Source organism: Rhinolophus sinicus, linkage group LG05 (assembly GCF_036562045.2).
Source record: "Rhinolophus sinicus isolate RSC01 linkage group LG05, ASM3656204v1, whole genome shotgun sequence".
Taxonomy (NCBI): Eukaryota; Metazoa; Chordata; class Mammalia; order Chiroptera; family Rhinolophidae; genus Rhinolophus; species Rhinolophus sinicus.
Window position 1 is genome coordinate 79,641,333 of NC_133755.1, and position 20,464 is coordinate 79,661,796.

Below are 20,464 nucleotides of genomic sequence, written 5' to 3' on the forward strand. Positions count from 1 at the left end.
CCAACCCCTCCCCTCTGCCTTTCTGGAAGGCAGATTCCTCCCTCCCCCTCACGTCCAGATCTCCACTCAGGCCCTGGCCCCACAGCCCCAGCTCTCACTGGTGGTGATGGTCTTGGAGGCAGGAGGGCCCCAGTTAGTCCCTCGAAGGGCGCGGACGGTGACCTGGTACTCCTGACCAGGGGCCAGTCCTCTCTGGTCATAGGCTGAGGCAGAGCTGGGCACCCGCGCCATGAATGGGGGGCTCGCCCCATGCGTCTGCAAGAGAGAGAGACCAGGTGGATCAAGGCTGGCACTCCTGCCCTGCTGCTCTGTCCCCCTTGTACTCCTTTCACCAATTCCAGGCAGTGTCAACCCGGGACTATGTAGACCTTGGCCCCATACAGCTGGGGAGCATGGGTGGTGACAGCAAACGAGCTAGAACACTTACTCCATGCCAGCTACTGTTTAAGGCAACTTATGTAATAAACTCACTTAATCCTCATACAAACCTTATCAGGCAGGTCGTATTCCCACTAGACAGATGAGGAAACTGAGGTACAAAAGGATGAAAAGTATCTTGCCCAAGGTTACCAACATTGAACATGGCAGGGATTTAAACCCAGGCAGTGTGACCTCAGAGTCCCCTCTCATGGGCACTGTCTTTTAGCCTACTCATCAGCTATCTGCCAGAGCTCTCCCTGACACACCCGGTCTCTCCCTCTGGCTGCACCCCCCACCCCAACTTCCTTAGCAGGACAAAGTTTCTCCTAAGCTTACTCCTGTCAAAACAGATGAAGTAGATGAGGGGTGCCCCTTCAAGCCTCACTTCCTCCTTAAAGCATCTGCCCAGGCTTGAGCCTCCCCACGGACAGCTGCCCCTGGCTGTGTAATCTGGGTGTGACCTATGGCATGACATTTCCCTTTAGGCATTTTTCTTGTCTCCTCAGCAGGGTTGTGGGCCCCTCAAAAAAAGGCCCATCTGCTCAGAGTTTCACAAATTTGTTTCCCGATTTCATACCTGGCACCATGCTGGGCATTGGAGGCACAAAAATAAAAGATATGGTCCCTGTTCTCAGATAGCTCATGCTCTGGTAGCTAAATCTATGGCCACGTCTTATACCCAAATCTCTATGTGTAGTACATGCCTGTGAGAAAACAACCCTCCTCCAAGTGTGGAAGTAAGGTACTATGATTATTTGTGGTGACCCCCGGAAATCTGCTAGCCCCTGCTAACGCCGGGTTCTCCTAGAGTGCCAGCCGCTGGGGGGACAGGAGGAACTAGACATCCATCCAACAGCACATTTCACTGGGCTGTCTGTCCAGCTAGGACAGCTTCTAAGGACGCTCTGTTCTGCTTAGCTATGTTGGCGGTGATGGGGATACCTGCATTCAGCCAAGTAGGATTGGAAATTTCAAAAGGTACTCTCCTAAACCAAGAGAATGGGTGGGGAAATCAACACAGCAAACACCAAAGTATAAAAACAGATGAGAGGCCACGTAGAGATTTCTGGGTTGAGGATGAATAAAGCTTTGTCTGAGTTTTCTTGGCTGAAAAGGTACCCTGGGCACACATGACCCCTTTCCTTCGCACCTCCTACTCTCCCTGCCCGAGGGTACCCCAGCCCAGGAGGCCTCGGGTTAGCCTCAGCTCAAGGCCTCCCAAATCCTCCTCCTCCCCACTTACTCTCTCTGTACCCCCAACCCACCACACACACACACACACACACACACACACACCTTGTGTGCTCCCTGATCATGTCTGGTCCTTTTAGGAAGACAAGCCCAGCCGAAGGTCTCCTCCCTTCAGACCACCTACAAGAACCTTTTACACATGTCTTTGTCCCTCCTGAGATCCATTTGGGAACAGTCCCCTGAAAGTCCCACCGTCAGCACCATCCGGCTGGTCTGAGGCAGGCTCCCTAGCCAAATGCTGGCAGCTGGCTCTGCGCCTTGGTGAAAGGTTGGCTGTTTCACTGACTGTACCTGGCGAGTTTCTAATCCCATTCTCAGTATCAACCTTGTGGCCCCAGGTGGGGGACTCCACCTTGGCTGGTCCCTGGAGCTTACCGCACCCCTCAGCCCCCTTTTCAGATCAGACCCAAACACAAACTTTTCTGAGGCTGCAAGGTCTTGTGTCCCAATGAACACTTGGTGTAGCTCTGGTTTGCAGGCTGCAGAATGCATCCAGACACGGAATACCTGAACCTCTTTCTGTTCAGGGGCTCACCTCCCTCAGTTTCCTCATGCTTTCTCTCACATTCATAGAGGAGTCAGCATTTTGCAAAATAGCAACATTACTTAATTAAGTTAGTGGTCCTCAGTCTTGGGGTGTGTCAGAATCACCTGGAGGGCAGTTATTGGGCTTCACCCCCAGAGGTTCAGATTCATTCGATCTGGGGGCAGAGTCCAAAATTTGCATGTGTAACAAGCTCCCAGGTGGCACTAATGCAGCAGATCCAGGACACACACTTTGAGAACCACTGGGTCAGAGTAACATGCCACGCATGCATGGAGAAGGAGAATTGTTCCTCTCTGGTGTTCTGAAAATCATTCCAATAATTAAGTGTGTCCCTTGGCTGGGAAAAGCAGAGTCTGGGCTTCGACAGAGAAGTGTTTCCGGATAAGGTAGAGACAGGCTTCTAGGAAGATGGCAGTGGCCAAAGGACAGCCAGCTACTGAATATATTTTGTGCCAACAGAAGTGGACAGAGAGCACTGGCCAGGGCAAGGCTCAATTCCAGGGGCAGCCAGAGAAAGTATAGAAAGCATAGTCTGAAGGCCAGTAGCACAGGCTGATGTGGAATCTAACTGGGGTGTCTACAGACCAATCTTACAGGAGCATTTTTCACAGCTGGGCTCAGAGAGAACCCTGAATGTGACAGAGGCCCATGCCCAGACCAGAGCAGATGAGCTGACAGCATAGCCAAGCGGGGCACAGGCCAGCTCCACACCATCAGCCCCATGGTGAGGGAGGGAGCCTAAGGCTTCAGCTGGGAAGCTGCACCTCTTAAGAACACCCAAGGCTGGGCTCATACTTAACAGCAGGAGACAGTGCTGCCCTTCAAGCTCCTTCCATCCATCTCAAGTGTTTATTTTAATTCCACTTTCCCTGAAGTTTCTTTGGAAAGTTCCTTTTAAAAGTCCCACCCTCTCAAGATTAGAACTATGTAAATAATATACACAGAGAAGAGAGTGGGAGAAACACTTTAAAATGTTCACAGTGTTTGTTTTAATGTGAAGCAGCCAAGAATTGTTTTTTTCTAGTTGCCAAATTCTTGTCTTGTGATTAAACTATTTTTATAACAACAACAAAATTTTTTTAAACAGAAGAAAAAAATCCAAGCTGTCTTTGTTGTACAGCAAAGTGGGGATTTCTGCTTCTGCTTCTTTCAGGGAGTGAGGAGAAACAACATGGCAGGGGTCTGACTTTGGGGGAATAATTAGAAGACTTAGAATAACAAGGCCAGTTGAGTGGCGATGACAGCCAGTACCTCTGAGCTGCCCCTTCTGTCCTAGAGCCTTCCTAGGGTTTAGGCCTGGGAGTTATTTTTTTTTTCCAAAGTCCGAGCTGGGCAGAAAGATGAGGGTAACATGGCCAACCCGCCCTGGCCATTTCTGGGATGATGCAGGAAAACATGAGTTGGACAGTAGAAATGTCAGATGATTTGGAGCTGGAAGACTAAACACATCAGAAAAGCCCAATCTGCACAAAGGGAGGTCTCTAATGAGAGACCACAAGGCTTTGTCCTTAGGGTGCCCCCCAAATATTTTAAGAGCGAGTTGGAAGGAGACAGAGAAAGGATGCTTTGCAATGCACTGACGACATAGAGGCGGGAGAACCACTTCACAGACTCAAAATTATTGCCGTAGCCTGGACAGCTTGGCTGAAACCAAAAAAGATAACATTGGACAGAGCCAACTGCAAAGCCCTATATTTAGGCTAAAAAAAAGGGTATATAGTTGAATGCTATCTTTTTTCCTTCCTTCTTTTGTTCTCTCTTTTTCCCTTATTTGTCTCTGTTTTCTAGTTTCTACAATAAGCCTATATGACTTTTATAATAAGAAGTTATTTTAAAAAAACAAATATGATCAAAACAGCTGACAGTTTGTGTGACCACAAGTTAATATATGTAAACTCTGAGAAAAGTGCCAGTCTTCAGAGTCAGCCAGGTGAATGATGGGGTTCCTTTCTGCACCCACATTCTGGGGTCACATGCAAAAAGCGGAAGGCACTAGAAGAGGGACATCTGGAAGTGAAGAATTCAAGAACAAAGCCCAAGGGAAGAGGGGTGGAAGAACCAGTGGGTTCTGCCTGTGAGAATGAAGGGTGACGTGACGGTTGCTGTCTGCAATCCCTGAAAGCCTGTGGTGTAGGATGTAGGAGAAGCAGAAAAATACTCTGACTGTTGGTGAAGGCGCAGCAAGGGCTACTGGGTGGACATCGGAATGGGGCAGATTTGAACTCAGCAACAACAAAAAGAACTAACAGTGATGACCAAGAAAGGACTGGACAGCCTCAGGAAGTACTGAGCTCACTGTCATCAGAGGTGTTCCAGCAGCAATGGGCCAATGCTTGCTGGAGATGCTACAGAGGCCTGCTGCGCCCCGTGTGGGGCAGGGTGAGAAGGCCTTTATAGCAGCTTCAGGAACCCAGACATGTGGACTCAACTACTGGTCACCTGGAATGCCCTACATGTGGTGAGCACCCCGTCCCCCGGTCCTACCCACTCAGCCCCCTCCTGGAGCGTGGCTCTCACCGTGGGGATGAACTGAATTTCATAAGCATCCACAGGGCCAGGAGCCCGCGTCCACTCTGTCCGAACTGTCGTCTCCTCCAGTAGGTGCATCCTTATGCCCTCGATGGCTGGCACCTCTGCCCAAGAGAATGGATATGGGAAGCTGGTTTAGCCCAAGGCAGCCCCCACCCCCTACCCCCGACCACCACCATCACAGGCCCCCCTACTCGGGGCCACACTAGGAGATCTATACCAGTTCCCACTCTTCTCTGAGGGTGGGGCAAAGCTAGCAAAGGTCTGAACAGGCCCTGGGTCTTTGCCCACAGCTCTAAGAACACAGAATCTCCCCAAAAGCAACCAAAGGGGCATCCAACCTGCTCATGAGAGCATCAGAGATCTGAAAGCAGGTCCTGCCTGCAGTCGTGCCCCCAAGGCTCTGCTGCCCCAGGTGGACACTGACTCCCTGGCTCCTCTGACTGCCCACTCCCCTCATACATGACCTTCCTCCACTCTTCCTCCAGGTCCCTGGGGTCCTAGGCCTCCAAAGGGGGCCTTCCCACTGGCTCAGATGCCCAGTCCCTGACAGAGCATACTGGGAAAGACTGCCCGCTCACCTTCTCCACAATCCTCCCCTGCATAGCCGGCTTGGCAGACGCAGCGGCCCTCAAGACACTCTCCTCGGCCGAGGCAGTCCCCAGGGCACGTCTGAATGGCGCAGTCTGGGCCTCTGAAGCCCTCGACGCATACACACTGGCCGGCTCGGCACAGTTCCCGGGGCCCGCAGCCCCCTGGGCAGGCACTGGCGGGGGGCTCTTCCTGCCCACAGTCCTCGCCGCTGTAGCCCGCGCGGCACACGCACGCTCCCTGCACACACCGCCCACGGCCCCGGCAGTTGGCGGGGCAGGTGCGGGTGGCGCAGGAGGGTCCGGTGTAGCCTGAGTCGCACACACAGCGTCCATCCTCACAGCGGCCGCGCCCGTGGCAGTTGGAGGGGCAGGTACGGAGGGCACAGTCCTCTCCCACGTAGCCCTCCCAACAGGTACACAGACCGTCCTGGCACACGCCGCGCTGGCTGCAGTCGCGCGGGCATCGCCTCACGCCGCAGTCGTCGCCCGAGTAGCCGTCGTCGCACACGCAGCGCCCGTCCAGGCACTGGCCGCGGCCTCGGCAACTTCCGGGGCAGCTGCGCACGCTGCAGTCCTCTCCCTCGTAGCCTGCGTCGCACGCACACACGCCGTCCTCGCAGTGGCCGCGACCGCGGCAGTCCCCGGGGCACCGACGGCTCCCGCAGTCCTCTCCCGTGAAGCCTGGGTTGCACACGCAGCGGCCGTCGACGCAGCGCCCGCGCCCACGACAGTCGCCAGGGCAGGCCCGCGTGCCGCAGTCCCGGCCAGTATACCCAGGCCAACACACGCAGCGGCCACTCTCGCAACGGCCCCGGCCGCGACAGTCTTCAGGACAGCTGCGCACGCCGCAGTCCTCACCGCTGTAGCCCGCGTTGCACACGCACACGCCGTTCTCGCAGCGCCCGCGGCCCCGACAGTCGCGCGGGCAGGCGCGCGCGCCGCAGTCAGGCCCCGTGTACCCGGGCCAGCACACGCAGCGGCCGTCCTCGCAGTGGCCCCTTTGGTTGCAGTCGCCGGGGCAGCTGCGCACGCCGCAATCGTCCCCGCTGTAGCCCGCGTCACAGATGCATTCGCCGTCCTCGCAGCGCCCGCGGCCTCGGCAGTCGCGTGGACACGTCCGTGTGCTGCAGTCCTCGCCCGCGTACCCGGGCCAGCACACGCAGCGGCCATCCACGCAGCGCCCACCCTCACCACAGTCCCACGGGCAGCTCCGCGAGCTGCAGTCTTCGCCAGCATAGCCAGGGTCACAGACGCAGCGCCCGTCCTCACAGCGCCCCTTCTGGCTGCAGCCCCGGGGGCAGCTCCTCACCCCACAGTCCTCGCCAGTATAGCCGGGGTTGCACACGCAGCGCCCATTTACGCAGCGCCCCTTCTGGCTGCAGCCTCGAGGGCAGGAGCGCAGGCTGCAGTCGTCGCCTGAGAAGCCGGCCTGGCACACGCACACGCCCTGCACGCAGCGCCCCCGGCCGTGGCAGTCCCCGGGGCAGGAGGGCCAGCCACAGCTGGGGCCGGTGTAGCCAGGGAAGCACACGCAGCGACCAAGGACACAGCGCCCCTGATCGTTACAGTCATCTGGGCAGGACCCCAAAGCTGAGGGTGGGGAGGAAAGGGGCACCCCAGCGTCTGTGGGGTCCGAGCATGTGGGCCCATCCCAGCCTGGCTCGCAGGAGCAGGCGCAGCGGCTCAGGTCAAACACACCGTGAAGACTGCAGAGACTACGAATATCTGTCTGGCCTGGAGAGTGAGAGGAGGGCCTCAGTCTCCCTGGGGGAGAGGGTGAGCCCAAATGTGTTCCCCTGAATTGGCCCTTCCGGCTGAGCCAGCCTCATTTCATAAGGCCATCTTAGCTTCCAGCTGCTCCTTGTCACCATATGTGGTCTCCCAGAGCCTTAGCGTAGGGGTGGGGGGTGGGGGTGGAGAGTGGGGAGACTGAATCTAGCCGGGAGGCTCCCTTCTCCAAGTTGTGCTCTGGGCTGCATTCCCCACTCCCAAGGGTGAGGAAGGGGTGCCTTTTCTAATTCATGCCCAAGTCCTGTATAGACTAGCGATGCCCACCCAACTTCTCCACCTGCCTCTTTTTCTGTGCCTCCTCCTGTAGTCACCTCCTTACCTGTGCCAGCCTGAGCAGCAGCAGCAGGACAACATCCCCCAGTGCACTGTTCCTTGAGCCCCTTCACCAGCTCCTCCAGTATCTCTAGTCGGACCCTCAGGGCCTGTACCTCTGAAGCCGGGACGGGGGGTTCAGTGCCTGGGGGGCAGCCACAGCCAGCCGAAGGGGGCAGGTTAATGCGGTGGGTGAACACCACCTGCTTTTCCCCTCCTTCTACGGTGTGCTCGTACAGCTGAGAAGAGGGGTTCCCCCTTCTTGATTCAGCTGTGAGGCCCCCTGGCTGAGGAGGGGGCCGTGAGGCTGGGAGTGGCATATTGGAACGTGAAGAGAAAGGGCCAGCTCTGACTGTGCCCAGCAGCACCAGGAGGGCCAGGTTGGAGGTTAGGGAACATTGGTTTGGCATCATTCAGGAGGCTGCAGGGAGAGAGGACAGGTGTGAGAGCAGTTTCATAGAAAAAGATAAGCTATCCACCCCCCTCAACACACACATTCACAGTCCCACCACCCACAACTACCGTGTTCCCCCCAAAATAAGACTTAGCTGTACAATCAGCTCTAATGCGCCTTTTGGAGCAAAAATTAATATAAGATCCGGGTTATAGTAAAATAAGACTGGGTATTATATTATATTAATTATATTATATTTATTATATTATATTATATTATATTATATTATATTATATTATATTATATTAAAGACCCAGTCTTATAGTAAAATAAGACCGGGTCTTATTTTGGGGGAAACACGGTAACCCACTCAACTCACATAAAGGTCCACCTGTAGCCTGTACCTCCGGGGAGAGAATTTATGCCTGCCCCTCTTTGTGATGTCATTTGGTTGCTGTGCTCCCATCTCTTACTGCTGTCCCACCCACACCACTCCCTTGTTTGTTACACAGGCACTAAGGGCCTTTGCACTGTATGTTCCTTCTCTCTGGAGTGCTCTTCACTCAGCTCTTAAAGGCGGGCTCCTTCTTGTTCAGATCTTAACTCATACATCCTCGACGACCAGAGGCCTCCCTTGCTGCCCCGTCGGAGCATTACTCTCTATCTCAATGTCCCACTTACGTTCATGGCATTCACTGCTGCCTGAATCATCTGTCCAGCACGGGTTTGTTACCTTTCTCCCACTACTAGAATGGGAACTCCACGAGATCAGGAACCTCACCTGTCCTGGCTCAGCGGTGTGCCTGTATCTGGCACACAGGAGCTGTCCAACACGTTTATGTTGAATGGATTAGTGGATAAGTACATAAGGACAATTCTCCCACAAGGACCTGAACCCCAGCCTCTACCGTCTTCTTAGGAACCTTAAGGTGCAGATTATCCGCTCTCTCTTTTATTCAACCTCTGTCAACTAGATCCTTCTCATCAGCTCATATGAGCTCAAATAGCTCCCATTAAAAAAAAAACACACAAAAAAAACACACCTCTTTCTCAGGACTTACATGAGCAAGTAGGGAAACTTGTTATAAAGGTGCAAGAATAGACAGAACAGAACAGGGTCCAGAAACAGACCCACACATATGTGGTCACCTGATTAATGACAAAGGTGTCACTACAATTAAGAGGAGACGAATTTTTTTTTTAAATAAATGGTGCTGGGTCAACTGAAAATCCATATGGGAAAAAACCCTGTCTCTACCTTATGCCCACATACAGAAGTTAATTTGAAATGAATCCAATGGGCCCAACTGTGAAAGGTAAAGCAATACTTTTCAGAACAATATCTTGTAGAATATAGATAATCTTTATAGACTTGGAGTAAGCAAAGATTTCTTAAAACTTGCCCCACAAAACTTTAACCATAAAAGATTTCACACAAAACTTAGCCACAAAAAAGAGACATACATTGGACCACATTGAAACTGATAACTTCTGGTCATCAAAAGACACCATTAAGAGAATAAGAAGGCAAGACACAGACTGGGAGAAAATACAGTTGACCCTTGAACAAAGCAGGGTTGAACGGCTTGGGCCCACTTATACGCAAATTTTTCCAATTGACCCTCAGAGCTCGACCCTGCCTTGTTCAACGGTCAACTGGCAGTTGGAAATCCAAGTACAGAGGGCCGGTTGTAGTTATACGTGGATTTTTGGAGGGGACTGTTGGCGCCCGAAACACTACCCCCCACCCTGCACTGTTCAAGGCTCAACTGTATGTGAGATATGTCAGGGAGGAATATATATATATATATATATATATATATATATATATATATATATATATATATATAGAGAGAGAGAGAGAGAGAGGGCGGGGGGGAGGGAGAGAGACAGAGAGAGAGGTTAAAACCTAAAACCTAAAATAAAGGGCAGGCTCTGTGGCTCAGGTGGTGGAGCACCATAGTCCTAACACCAAGGTCGCTGGTTCGATTCCCACATGGGCCAGTGAGCTCCACCCTCTATAGCTAAGATTGTGAACAACAGCTCTCCCTGAAGCTGGGCTGCCATGAGCAGCCGGAGATTGGCGTGAGCTGCCCCAGGATGCTGTGTGCTGCCATGGGCTACAGTTGGCGAGAGCTGCTGTGGGCTGCCGTGAGCTGCTGTGACCAACCGGTGACCGACTGCCTCAGCCAGGGGAAGCGCAGGCTCATAAGACCAGCATGGGCCAGGGAGCTGTGTCCTACACAACTAGACTGAGAAACAATGGCTTGAACCGGAGTGGGGGGGGGGGAGACAGAAGAAGGGGGGGAGAATCTAAAATAAAGAACTTCAAAACAAAGACAACAAATAAAAGACAAGCAACCTAGTTTTTTAAATTGGCAAAAGACTTAATTAAACAGGTACCCCAGAAAAGAATACAGTATATCCAAAGGGCCAATAAACACAGTTATAACATCACTAGTAATCAGGGAAATGCAAATTGAAACCACAAAGAGATGCCACGAAATATCCACCTTCGAATGGCTAAAATTAAAGGAACTGCCATTGCTCGATATTGACAAGAGTATGAAGCAACTGGAACTCTCATCTGTCGTGAAAAGGAGCATAAATTGGAGCAAGCACTTTGGAAAACTGGCAGTATCGACTAAACCATATAGCCTATAACCTGGCAATTCTACTTCTTGGTAGATATCCAGTGGAAATGACTTCACATATCCTCCAAAAGACATGTACAAGAATGTTCATGAGATTTACTTGTATTAGCACAAACTGGAAATAACTCAAGTGTCCATTAATAGTAGAATGGATAAATTGTGGCATAGTCATACAATGGAATACTATACAGCAATGAAAAACACCCTCTTGCTACATGCAACAAGAACAATTTTCACACACATAATGCTGAAACCACACACACACACACACACACACACACACACACACACACACACATCATTCCGAATGATACTATTTATACGAGGTTCAAAAACAAGTAGAGTGAATCATTGCTTTTAGATGACAGAACAAGATGGCTTTCAGGGGTAGTACTGACTGGGCGGAGGCACGTGGGGAGGGTCTGGAAATCTTTTGCACCTTGATCTGTGTGGTGGTTAAACAGATGTATACATATTCAAAAATTGAGCTACACACTTAAGGTTTGTGCGTTTCAGTATATGAAAGTTATACCTTAAAATAAAGGACAATACCTCCCCAATCCCATACTCCCTTCAGCCACTGTACATTGCTCTCCTCTACTTCATGGCACAGTTGTCAAAGATTGACCTGCACTTGCTATTTCTGTTTCCCCATAGCCATGCACACCTCAGTCCACTCAGACCTGGCTGCCGCACCTCCTTCAAGCCACCACACAGCCTTCCCTACGGTCTCCCAACGATCTGTGTCAAAATATCTAGGAGACATTTGTCTTCATCTTACTTGACCTCTCTCAAAATCACTAAACACTGCTGACCACATCTTCTGTTTTAAGACATGTTGTATCTGTGCTGTCACTATGGCAGCCAGGAGAGTTACGTGGCTCTTGAACACTTGAAATGTGGCAAGAATGGATGAGGCACTGGATTTTTTTCAGTAGTGTTTAGAAGCTCCCCAGCTGATTGTAATGTGCACCCAGAGGTGAGACCTGCTGCTCTAGGCACCCACCTAGGTACCTTCACCAGACCCATGACTATAATTTCCAAACTACCCTCCAGTTTATAACACTAACCTAGTTATCTCCTCTTCACTCCGAGCAATCTATCCAACTGCCTACTTGGCCTCTCCTCTTGGGAACCCCAAATTCAGCATGTCTGAAACTGAACTCATGATCGTCCTCTCTGTGCTCCATCCCCTCTCCGTGTTCTCCATCGCAGCTCACGGCCCCACCATGCATCCAGCTTTACAAGCCAGAAACCTAACAGCCCATTCAACACCGTCACCTTTCATCATATTTACCCACATTTTCTCATGAACATCTCTTTAGTTTGCTTATTTCTCTCACCAACATCATCGTCCAAGTTATTGCTTGATAACTGCAGTTGCCTCCTAGCTGGTCCCTCTGCTTCCACTCTTGCCTCTTACAGTCTTAAAAAGGCAACGAGGATGTCCCTCCTCCCCCTAAAAACTCCTGGGTGTCTCCCTTCCGAATTCTCTTCAAACACACCGTGTGGCCCTGCTGCCCTCTTGCACCTCATCTCCCGTGACTCTCCCCTCCCCCATTGCACTCCCACAGGTGTCCAAGTCCCTGCTGCCTTCCCAGTGCGGTCCCATCCACGCGGGCTGCTCTTCCCTTTCCTCTTGGCCTCCTGTCCTTCAGGTCTCAGCCCCACATCATGCCCTCAGGGGAGCTTTTCTGCCCAGGTCACGTCCCCCTATCATGTGATATCATAGCACCAGCAACTCTCGTCTGTAGTATTTACAACATTTTGTAATCACATATTTATTTGTAAGATTATTTCATTACTTTCTTGCCCACATTCAGTCTTGCCCGTGAGTGTTTACGGTCTATGGAGGCAGCCATAGCACCTGTTTTTCTCTTGGCTGTTGTATCCTTGCATCTGTGCTCAATAAACGTTTATTGATTAAATGACTGAATGAAAAGTTCAATTTAAGCCGAGGACTAGCTTCAGGGCTGAAACCAAGGACAGGACCACGGACAGTATCTGGGACTGGAAGTTGATTCAAAACAGCAGCTGGGGCAGAGAGCTGGCCAGGTGTGGATCCTGGCAGGGCCAGCTGGTACAAGCACTTTGGGAAACTTTGGCAGAACCTGCTAAAGCTATATGCAAACCATGTGACCCAACAATTCCATCCCGGGGCATACCCACCATAGAAGTACTACTCAATCTGGGAACTATCCAAATGTCTCCATCAGTAGACGGGATTAAATAAAGTGGTTTATTCACACAGTGGAATGAAATAAAGCAATGAGACCACTACACCTATATGCAATGGACAGATCTCACTAACGTGGGGTTCAGCAAAAGCAGCCAGACACAAAAAAGGACATGTTGTAAAATTGTATTTATATGAAATTTGAGGAAAGCTAATGTTAATTTATAGTGAGTTACAAGTCAGAAATGTGGTGCTCTTGGGGGAACAGTGACGAGAAGGGGCATGTTGGGGGAATCTGGGGTGCTAAGAATACCCAGTTTCTTGATGTGGGTGCTGGTTACCTAGTTGTTTATTTGTGAAATTCAATGAGGCAAGGATTGGGGAGCACAGGGAGAGAAGGGTTAGCGTGTAAAGATAGTGGGGCACTCAAGGTGAGCTGGGAGAGGGGGCTCTGGTGAACACCGGAGAGTGGAGGGGGCGCCCGGAGTTCAGTTCAGGAGAAGGTTAAGGAGAGGCGTGGGCTGGGCCTGGTTTTGCAGACCAGAGAGGCTAGAGAGAGGAGGGCGGGTGCCTGCAGAGGCGACAGGGACATGACTGGGCGTCCCCGCAACACACATGCATTCCTGGCTCCTACTCTTCAACTTCTCCTCTGGGTCTGAGAAAAAGGGTGTTCTCAGGGCTACCGGCCACTCCACTTGGCCACCAGCCCACAAAAGATGAAAACAGAGCAGGACCAGGGGATGGAGCGTTTCTACACCAAGAGCCACCCTGCGGGACAAAGGCAGGCGAGAGGCTTGGCGTGCAGCCGCTTTTCTCTGAGTGCCTCAGCCCTTCTCTCAGCTTGGGGTGTAGCCTGAGTGTGAGGTGGGGTGCGTCTCCCCAAATCCTGCCACCCTGTGTCTAAAGCCGCACATATCACAGGTGCATGCACACACAAGTACATGTGCACTTAAAGTATACGTGGGTGTGCTCACCCACCAGTGCAAATATTTAGACATACTCGTACACACATATTCATGCCAACAAACCTGCATCTTTGCAGATGCACGCGCACACTCCCAATGTCCCCTTCATGCTCCTCCACACCCCGTCATCAGCGATGCCTAGGAAAGCTGATTTCTCCTTGGCTCAGAGGGCAGCTCTGAGAGTCAAAGAGCTTAGTAGGAGTGAAGGGTACCAATCAGGAGGCCCTTCTCCAGGGAGAACAGAGGCTGCGTGATGCCCCACAGCCCTGGTGGCCTTTGGGAGTTGTCCAGTACCCCCCCAACACACACACACACACAATTGGATCCCAAGTCTTTCCCCATGTGCTAGGCGGAGGGCTAGGGCGCCTGCAGCAGGCAGGACAGAGGCTGGGAAGTAGCTCGGCCGGCCTGAGAGCAGAGGAGCGGCCCCCGCAGGCCATACCGCCAGAGCCTCTTCCCCCAACGCCCTCTCCTGCCATCACGCCACCCCTCCCTCCCATTCCCCACTTCCAACTCTTGAAAGACCTCCCCATTTCTCTCAGCATTAGGAAAGCAGGGAACTTGGGTGTCTCTTGAGTTTCCCCCTCATCTCCCCTATCGCAGCATCTGGGGAGCCTTCCTGCAGTGGGGACAGGGGACGTGGCCTCACCCTCTTGGCATCCTCCCCACAGCTGGACGGCTGGCAGGAGGGGGCATCTTCCCGAGCTGTGACTCAGCTTGCCAGGTATTCATGCTGTGGCCAACTTTGACACTTGGCTCATCAGGGACTGAAGGTCCCCAGAGGTGGAGAGAGGGCCTGGCTTCCGTGAGGGATGTTCCATGAGGTTCCCCGTGCCTCCCTCTGCCACTCATGTCACATGAGGACTGAAGACAGAAGGATTCCAGGAGTGTGAGAGGAAGGAGGGAGATGAGGGGGGTCCCAGATATTGGAATGGAACCAGGTGGTAAAAAGATGCCAAGCAGGGGCAAGTTGGGGGCCCTGATACCCCTCATTCCGGGGAGCTGCTGGGCCAGGGGAATGGAAACAGTAAAAGACCGGATTTCAGAACCCCCAGGGGGCAATGAGAGACAGGAAGGCAGATTTTGGTCCTGCACTGAGTGACCAGGACTCAAGGGAAAGGCAGTGTGAGGAATTGAGGTGCTGGGTCCCCGGGAATTTGGAGGCTGGGCTGGGGAAAGAGGGGTAGGCTGGAGATCTGGAAGTGGGCGGGGACTGGAAGCGGACAGACAGCAGCTGTGGTGTTTCCGAGCTGCTTCCCAGTAGTTCCTTTCCGTTCATTTCCAGTTGTTTCCAAGCCATGAAATTCTTTCCAGGCGAGATAAGGGGCCCACCCGCCCCACCCGGGGTGTGTCACGTGTATGGGGGGTTCAGACGGACAGAAGCAGGGGGAGCCTGGAAGGGGGTTGGATGAAAGACCGACCCCTGGGCCCCTGGAGGCATCTCTCAGTCGTTCCAGCCCTGCTGAACCGTGAGTCATGGGTGCAGAGCTCTGGGCCAAGAACAAGTTTTAGGATCCTCTTTGCAGGCTCTGTGCCCTTCCCAGACCTGGGAGTCCTGCCTCTGCTCCATTTCAGCATTGCCTGAAGACTCAGGACCCCAGCCTTCCCTCCAAGGCCCTGCAAACCACATGCTGTCACCTGGACAGTCCCCATCTGGATGCCCAAAGAAGCTCCAGCCAGAGCATTTGGGGTTCCAACAGCACTTTCCTCCTGAGATTCAGCTGGCCACCAACTCAGCCTAGCTCCTGCTGCCCCCCAGCCCAGCACCTCCGGGGTCCCTGAGCCCCCCTCACCAATAACCACCTCCACCTTGGTGCCACCATCTGATCCTGTCTAAACCCCACCCCTCCACCCATGCATTGACCCACCCTCCCAATACACCCTCTACAGGGAGTCCAGTCCCCAGTGCATGGTTCTGTTTCCTCTGCCCCAACAGAAAGTCCCTGCGCTGGGGACTCTCCTGAGACGGATCCTGCCAACCCTCCCAGGGGTGTAGGGACAAGACAGTGTGCCCCACCTAGCCCCCACCTCGCCCGACTCTTCCCTCTCTCTCGCCAGGGCTCTGTCCTTACCTGGGCAGTGAGCGGCTGCAGTGCCTCTGCACCTGTCCTGTCCCCAACCTCGGAGGGGGCCCTCAGGGCAGGGCAGGGTGGGCTCCCCTTGGCAGCCCTGAGCTCCCTGATGTCCCTTGCTTGTTCCCTGCAGCAGGGGCTCACTGAGCCGCGCGACCCGTCGATCTAGGCAGCCAGCGACAGTGAGAAGGAGGGAGCCTGCAGCGAGCAGGGGGAGGAGAAGGGGAGGACCAGCATGCGGTCAGGGAGGGGAGCTGAGATAGGGCAGGCCCTCCCACCCCTCCCACCCCTGCCCTCACAGGCTACCTCTCCTCTCCTCCCGCCGTCACCGACCCCCTCAGTCTGGGATCAAGCACAGAGTCCCACAATACCCTCACCTCACCCCCTCTATCCTTGGTCCTACCTCCGCATCCTTCCCCATCTCACTTTTACTCTTCTTTCCCACCCTAATTTCTGCCCAACTTGACATCCTCCCCAGCCTTGCATCATTTCTCCTCTCCCCCCACCATTTCCCCACCTGTTGCTCCTGCTCTGAGACCCGTTTTTCCCTCTCTACCAACACCTTCCCCATGGCCAGCCCCTCTCGTCCTCCCCTGCACCTCCCCTCCCACCTTTTCTCACCTAGGATGTTGCCCTGTCAGTGCCCAGCACGTCTGTGCCCCACTGATTCTCCCCTGGCAGTGTAAGGCAGGAGGAAACCTCCCTGGAGCCCAAATCCCTCTCGGACATGGGGCCTTCTCAGGGACTCCTTGCGGGGGGGGGGGGGGGGCAAGCCCCCCCTCGCCTCAATCCCTTTGCTCCCACCTACGCCGTCCTGGGGTCTCCTACCTTCTGTGCTTGCCCTGCCCTGCCCTGCCTCTCCCTGTGTGTTCTCATCAGCCCACCTCTTCTTCTAAGCCTGGGATCACCACCCCCTTTTATTCTCCCACCTCAGCAAAGTCCTGGAGAAATGGCAGATGGAGTTTGGGCACTGGCTGGCCAATGGTTTGGCTGAAAACAAGACATATAAAACTTGGGAAGGCAGCTGGGGTTCCGGGGAGACAGAGAAGGGAAGCCTGGAAGTTAGGAGAAAAGGTTAGTGATGGAGAAAGAGCCAGAGGCAGGAGTGAGATATGTGAGTGGGGCACAGATGGCAGGGAAGCAGAAGGGGACTAATGTCTGGGGGCTGCAGGGGAGCAGGGTAGGGAGAGTCGGGGGCTGGAGGAAAAAGGCACTTGGATCTCAGGCAGAGACGGGAAGACCGACACCAGAGGGCAGGCAGTAGACACACCCACCTAAGCCTGCTGGCTGTTGCTCTGGCCTCATTTCCCCCATGTGCTTGCTGTGCTGACAAGGGGCTGAAAAGAAGACTTCTGACACAGAGGAGAAATAGCCAGGCTGAGGGAGACTCCACCCCAGGTTTCACACTGAGGATAGAGTTCTTGCTACCCCGCTCTAAACCTCACCACTGAGGAGTAGCTCAGCCAAGTCACAAGTGAAAGGGACTTGTAGGAATCTGTATGTGGCTGATGCTGCCACTTGGGTCGGGGCGCAGGTGTCTGCACCCCACGTCAGATCCCCCTTGTTACAGGTGTCGTGTTCCTGGGCCAAGGCACACTGGGCCAGCAGCGGCTGTGCTAGATGCCCAGTTAGTCCCCTGTGGCTGAGGACAAAGGCTCTCGCACGGTGTCCCTGTGTGTGTCCGTGTGTCTGGGTGTGTGTGTGTGGCTGTTTTTTCCTGGCTTTGATGGGAAGATGAAGTCAGAATTTTGGACAGAGCTGGAACTCAGCTTCCTTCCTCTGCCTTGGCCAGAAACCCCAGAGCCTGGAGTAGGTAAAAGCTTCCCTGAGATCTCTGGGCGGGGGTGGGGGAAAGTGGAGGGCAGGGTGAGGGTCTGAAACAGCATGACATGTGACATGGGGAGAGCACAGAGAATGGGTTTCCTCTGGTACCCACCCCATTCAGTAATTCTATCCTATGGTCATACCCACTTTTTTCTTTTTCCTGTCCTGTGCCTTATGTCTTGGTTTTGTTATTTAGCAAGTATGGCTGCCATCAAGTATAGCTGACCCACAGAGTGACTGGAAGACCCTGGACAGAAGCAAGAGCTGGAAGGGTGGTCCTGGGGTGTTTTGAAGTCCACTGCTGGGGACAGGCAGGGTGCCAAAGTCCCAGAGGGGAGTGTGGATTCCAGATGTTTACAAGCTAACGAGACATTTGAGGAAGCCACTGGAAGTTTGACAGACATAATTCCAGGTTCTGAGATAACCACTGTCTAAACTTTGATTCCCCTCGATTTTAAACCCAGGGGAATCAAAATTTGAAAGCCCCTGGAATTTAGGTTTTCACATCTCTCCAGGAGCTTATGTCTCATATATGTTATATCTCATCAGAACAGCACCAAGCCTTGCACAGAGCAGGTGCCTGAGAAATGCACATCAGCACTGAATTGTGAAAGGACTGGGCAAGGACGGCAGGGAGCCCCAGGAGTGAAGGCAGGGAAACCTCGTGGGGCTGCCTTCCCTGAGGTGTCCGGGTGACAGGCTCAAAGGTCAGGGCACTGTCGAGAACTGTGCACGTGCTCTGACTGCTCACTGTCCCCTCAGGCCAGTTGTCTTCAGCTCCGGACCTCCCTCCTTGAATGAACCTCCAAGTTCCTGGTAAGAGGATAAGAGCTAAGACATAGAAAGGGAGGAAAGGGAAAGACAAAGAGAAGGGAAGGAAGACAAAGAAGAGTAAGGGCAATTAAGGGCAAGGAGCTGAAGGATAAGGAGAGGGGCGGAAGACCGGCCAGGAGCTGCGATCCAAGGAAGCGGTCCCCGAGGGAAAGACAGAACACATTTGTACGGGGCTTCCGTTTACGAAGCGCTTTCCTACACAGTGCAGGCATTTTATTAATCCCGCTTTGTGGCTGAGGAAACGGAGGCTCGGGGATGTTAAGTGACATGCCCAAGGGGCTTTGCTGGTGGCGATGACGCTGGGCCTCAGCCCAGGTTTTCTGATTCCCAAGCCTGTATTCTCTCCCCTCCCTGAAGAAGAGCCCCAGAAAGACTAAAGACTTAAGACTTCAGACGGAAACAAATGCAGGGGCTTCTTGAAGGATGTGAGAAGTGGTGACCTGGATTTGTAGAGCTTCTTTCTGCATCACTATGCAGATTCAGTTAGGAGAAATTGCCAACTATTAGACGGGGTCAACAGTTTGTCATTGAGATTTGGGGGTGATAGTGAGGAGGGGAACTTGGAGAGAAAAGACTCAGCCTGAGATGAAAGATGGGAAGAGAACTAAGAGGCTGGGTAGGAAGGAGGCAAGAGGGCCACAGGAAGAAAGGTTTGGGCCCTAAGAACTTCCTTTGCCTGGAGATGTGGGTGTGGGGAGAAGGGAGGAGGGAGGACATTTCTATCTCGTGACAAAAGAAGGTCACACAATTGTTTTGTTCTGTGCTCTGGGGCGGGTGGGCGCCCATGTTTACCAGAGGGACCGAGGTCGCTGTGGCAACCACACATCTGGGCCCCTGAATCCAGATGTGCCGTATCCAGAAGCCATAGCAGAACGATGAGGCAAACGTTAGGCTCTCCAGTCCTGGCCCCACAGCTGCGGAGAGCACAGAGGACTGGAGTGGGGAAGTGAAGGGAGAAGGGGGAGGAAGGAGGGGAGGGCTGAAGTGGGAGGGCAGCGGAAGTCATAGGGAGGGACAAGAACGTGGGCAAAGCAGTGGAAGGGGACCAGGGACAGGATGGCATGAAAACGGAGGCGGTGAGGACAAGGCCAGCAGCAGCAGGAAATGAGAAGACCAAGGCAAAAGAAAGGGAAAAGAGACTGAAGCAGAGCGGAAGGGAGGGAAAAACACTAAAGCATCAAGAAACGAAAAACGCACAAAGAATAATGGGTCGAAAGGTGATGACTCACAATGGGGCAGAGGGCAAAGGAAGGCAGAGAGAGATCTAGAGAAAAGAGTGGGTCAGGAATGATAAGAGGGACAAAACGCAGGATCCTGAGGAAGGAAAATAGCAGGACAGAAAGAAAAAGAGGGCCTGGGACAGGGCCAACAGAAGGGGCAGGAGAAACAGTGGCTGCCACGTGAGATGGCCTTGGTGGGGGCTGCGGCTGGAGGCCCTCAGAGCCCACAGGGCAGCAGCTGAGACTGCCCTGCCTCAACCCCCAGGGCACACACTCTCCATGCCTCTTATCCTTCCTACCTCCCCACTCCCTCAGACAAGAGTCTGACTCCCAATTCACACCAAAGTGCCAGCTGTCCCTGGCCACTCAGCCAAAGGAGTGCGTGCCCCACCCCAGAGCCCCCAGTCTGAGATGCCAACATTTCAAGCACTTTCCTGAGCTGGGGTCAGGAAAGCGAGCGACGAAATGGTGATGGACCCAATGGGACAGAAGAGGACTCGAGAAAAAAGGACACTGTCAGTGGAGAAAGGGGCAAGGGATGAGGGAAAGGTTTATCTGCTATGGACCAGGCTCTGGGAGCATCATCTCCGTCCTCGTAGCAACCCTGAGAAGTGGGTTTTATAGGTGAGGAAACTAAGGCTTAGGGGGTGCAAGTCACACAGCAAGGACATCCACTAGGAAAAGCTGACTCAGGTGATCCGCAGCCAAAACCCTCGTCCTCCTTGCGCTCACGGCCTGGACGGGCCAGACAAGGCTCGAGGGACCTTGGCACAGGAAGTGCTAGCTGAGGAGCCAGGCTGCCCTCTGGAGGGAGGACAGGCCTAGTTCCTGGGAGCCCTAGTTCCAGGTTGCCACAGTTACTCAGTCTGTTTTCACCCCAAA

The 20,464-nt window shown here is 53.3% G+C and overlaps 1 protein-coding gene across 2 annotated transcripts in view; it reads right to left on the reverse strand.

Annotated features, from left to right (window-relative positions):
• TNXB (tenascin XB) overlaps nt 1–15,939 on the reverse strand; it is a 47,802-nt gene extending 31,863 nt beyond the window's left edge. The window contains exons 1-5 of one of the 2 annotated variants that reach the window (XM_074332725.1): nt 15,705–15,939; nt 7,451–7,864; nt 5,329–7,074; nt 4,736–4,851; nt 99–255 (exon numbers count right to left, since the gene is read on the reverse strand). In XM_074332725.1, the coding sequence (XP_074188826.1) occupies nt 99–255; nt 4,736–4,851; nt 5,329–7,074; nt 7,451–7,856 (2,425 nt within the window). In that variant the 5' untranslated portion in view covers nt 7,857–7,864; nt 15,705–15,939. The remainder of the gene's footprint in view (nt 1–98; nt 256–4,735; nt 4,852–5,328; nt 7,075–7,450; nt 7,865–15,704) is intronic. The other variant, XM_074332726.1, reaches the window with a different exon arrangement.
• Nucleotides 15,940–20,464: the final 4,525 nt, after the last annotated feature.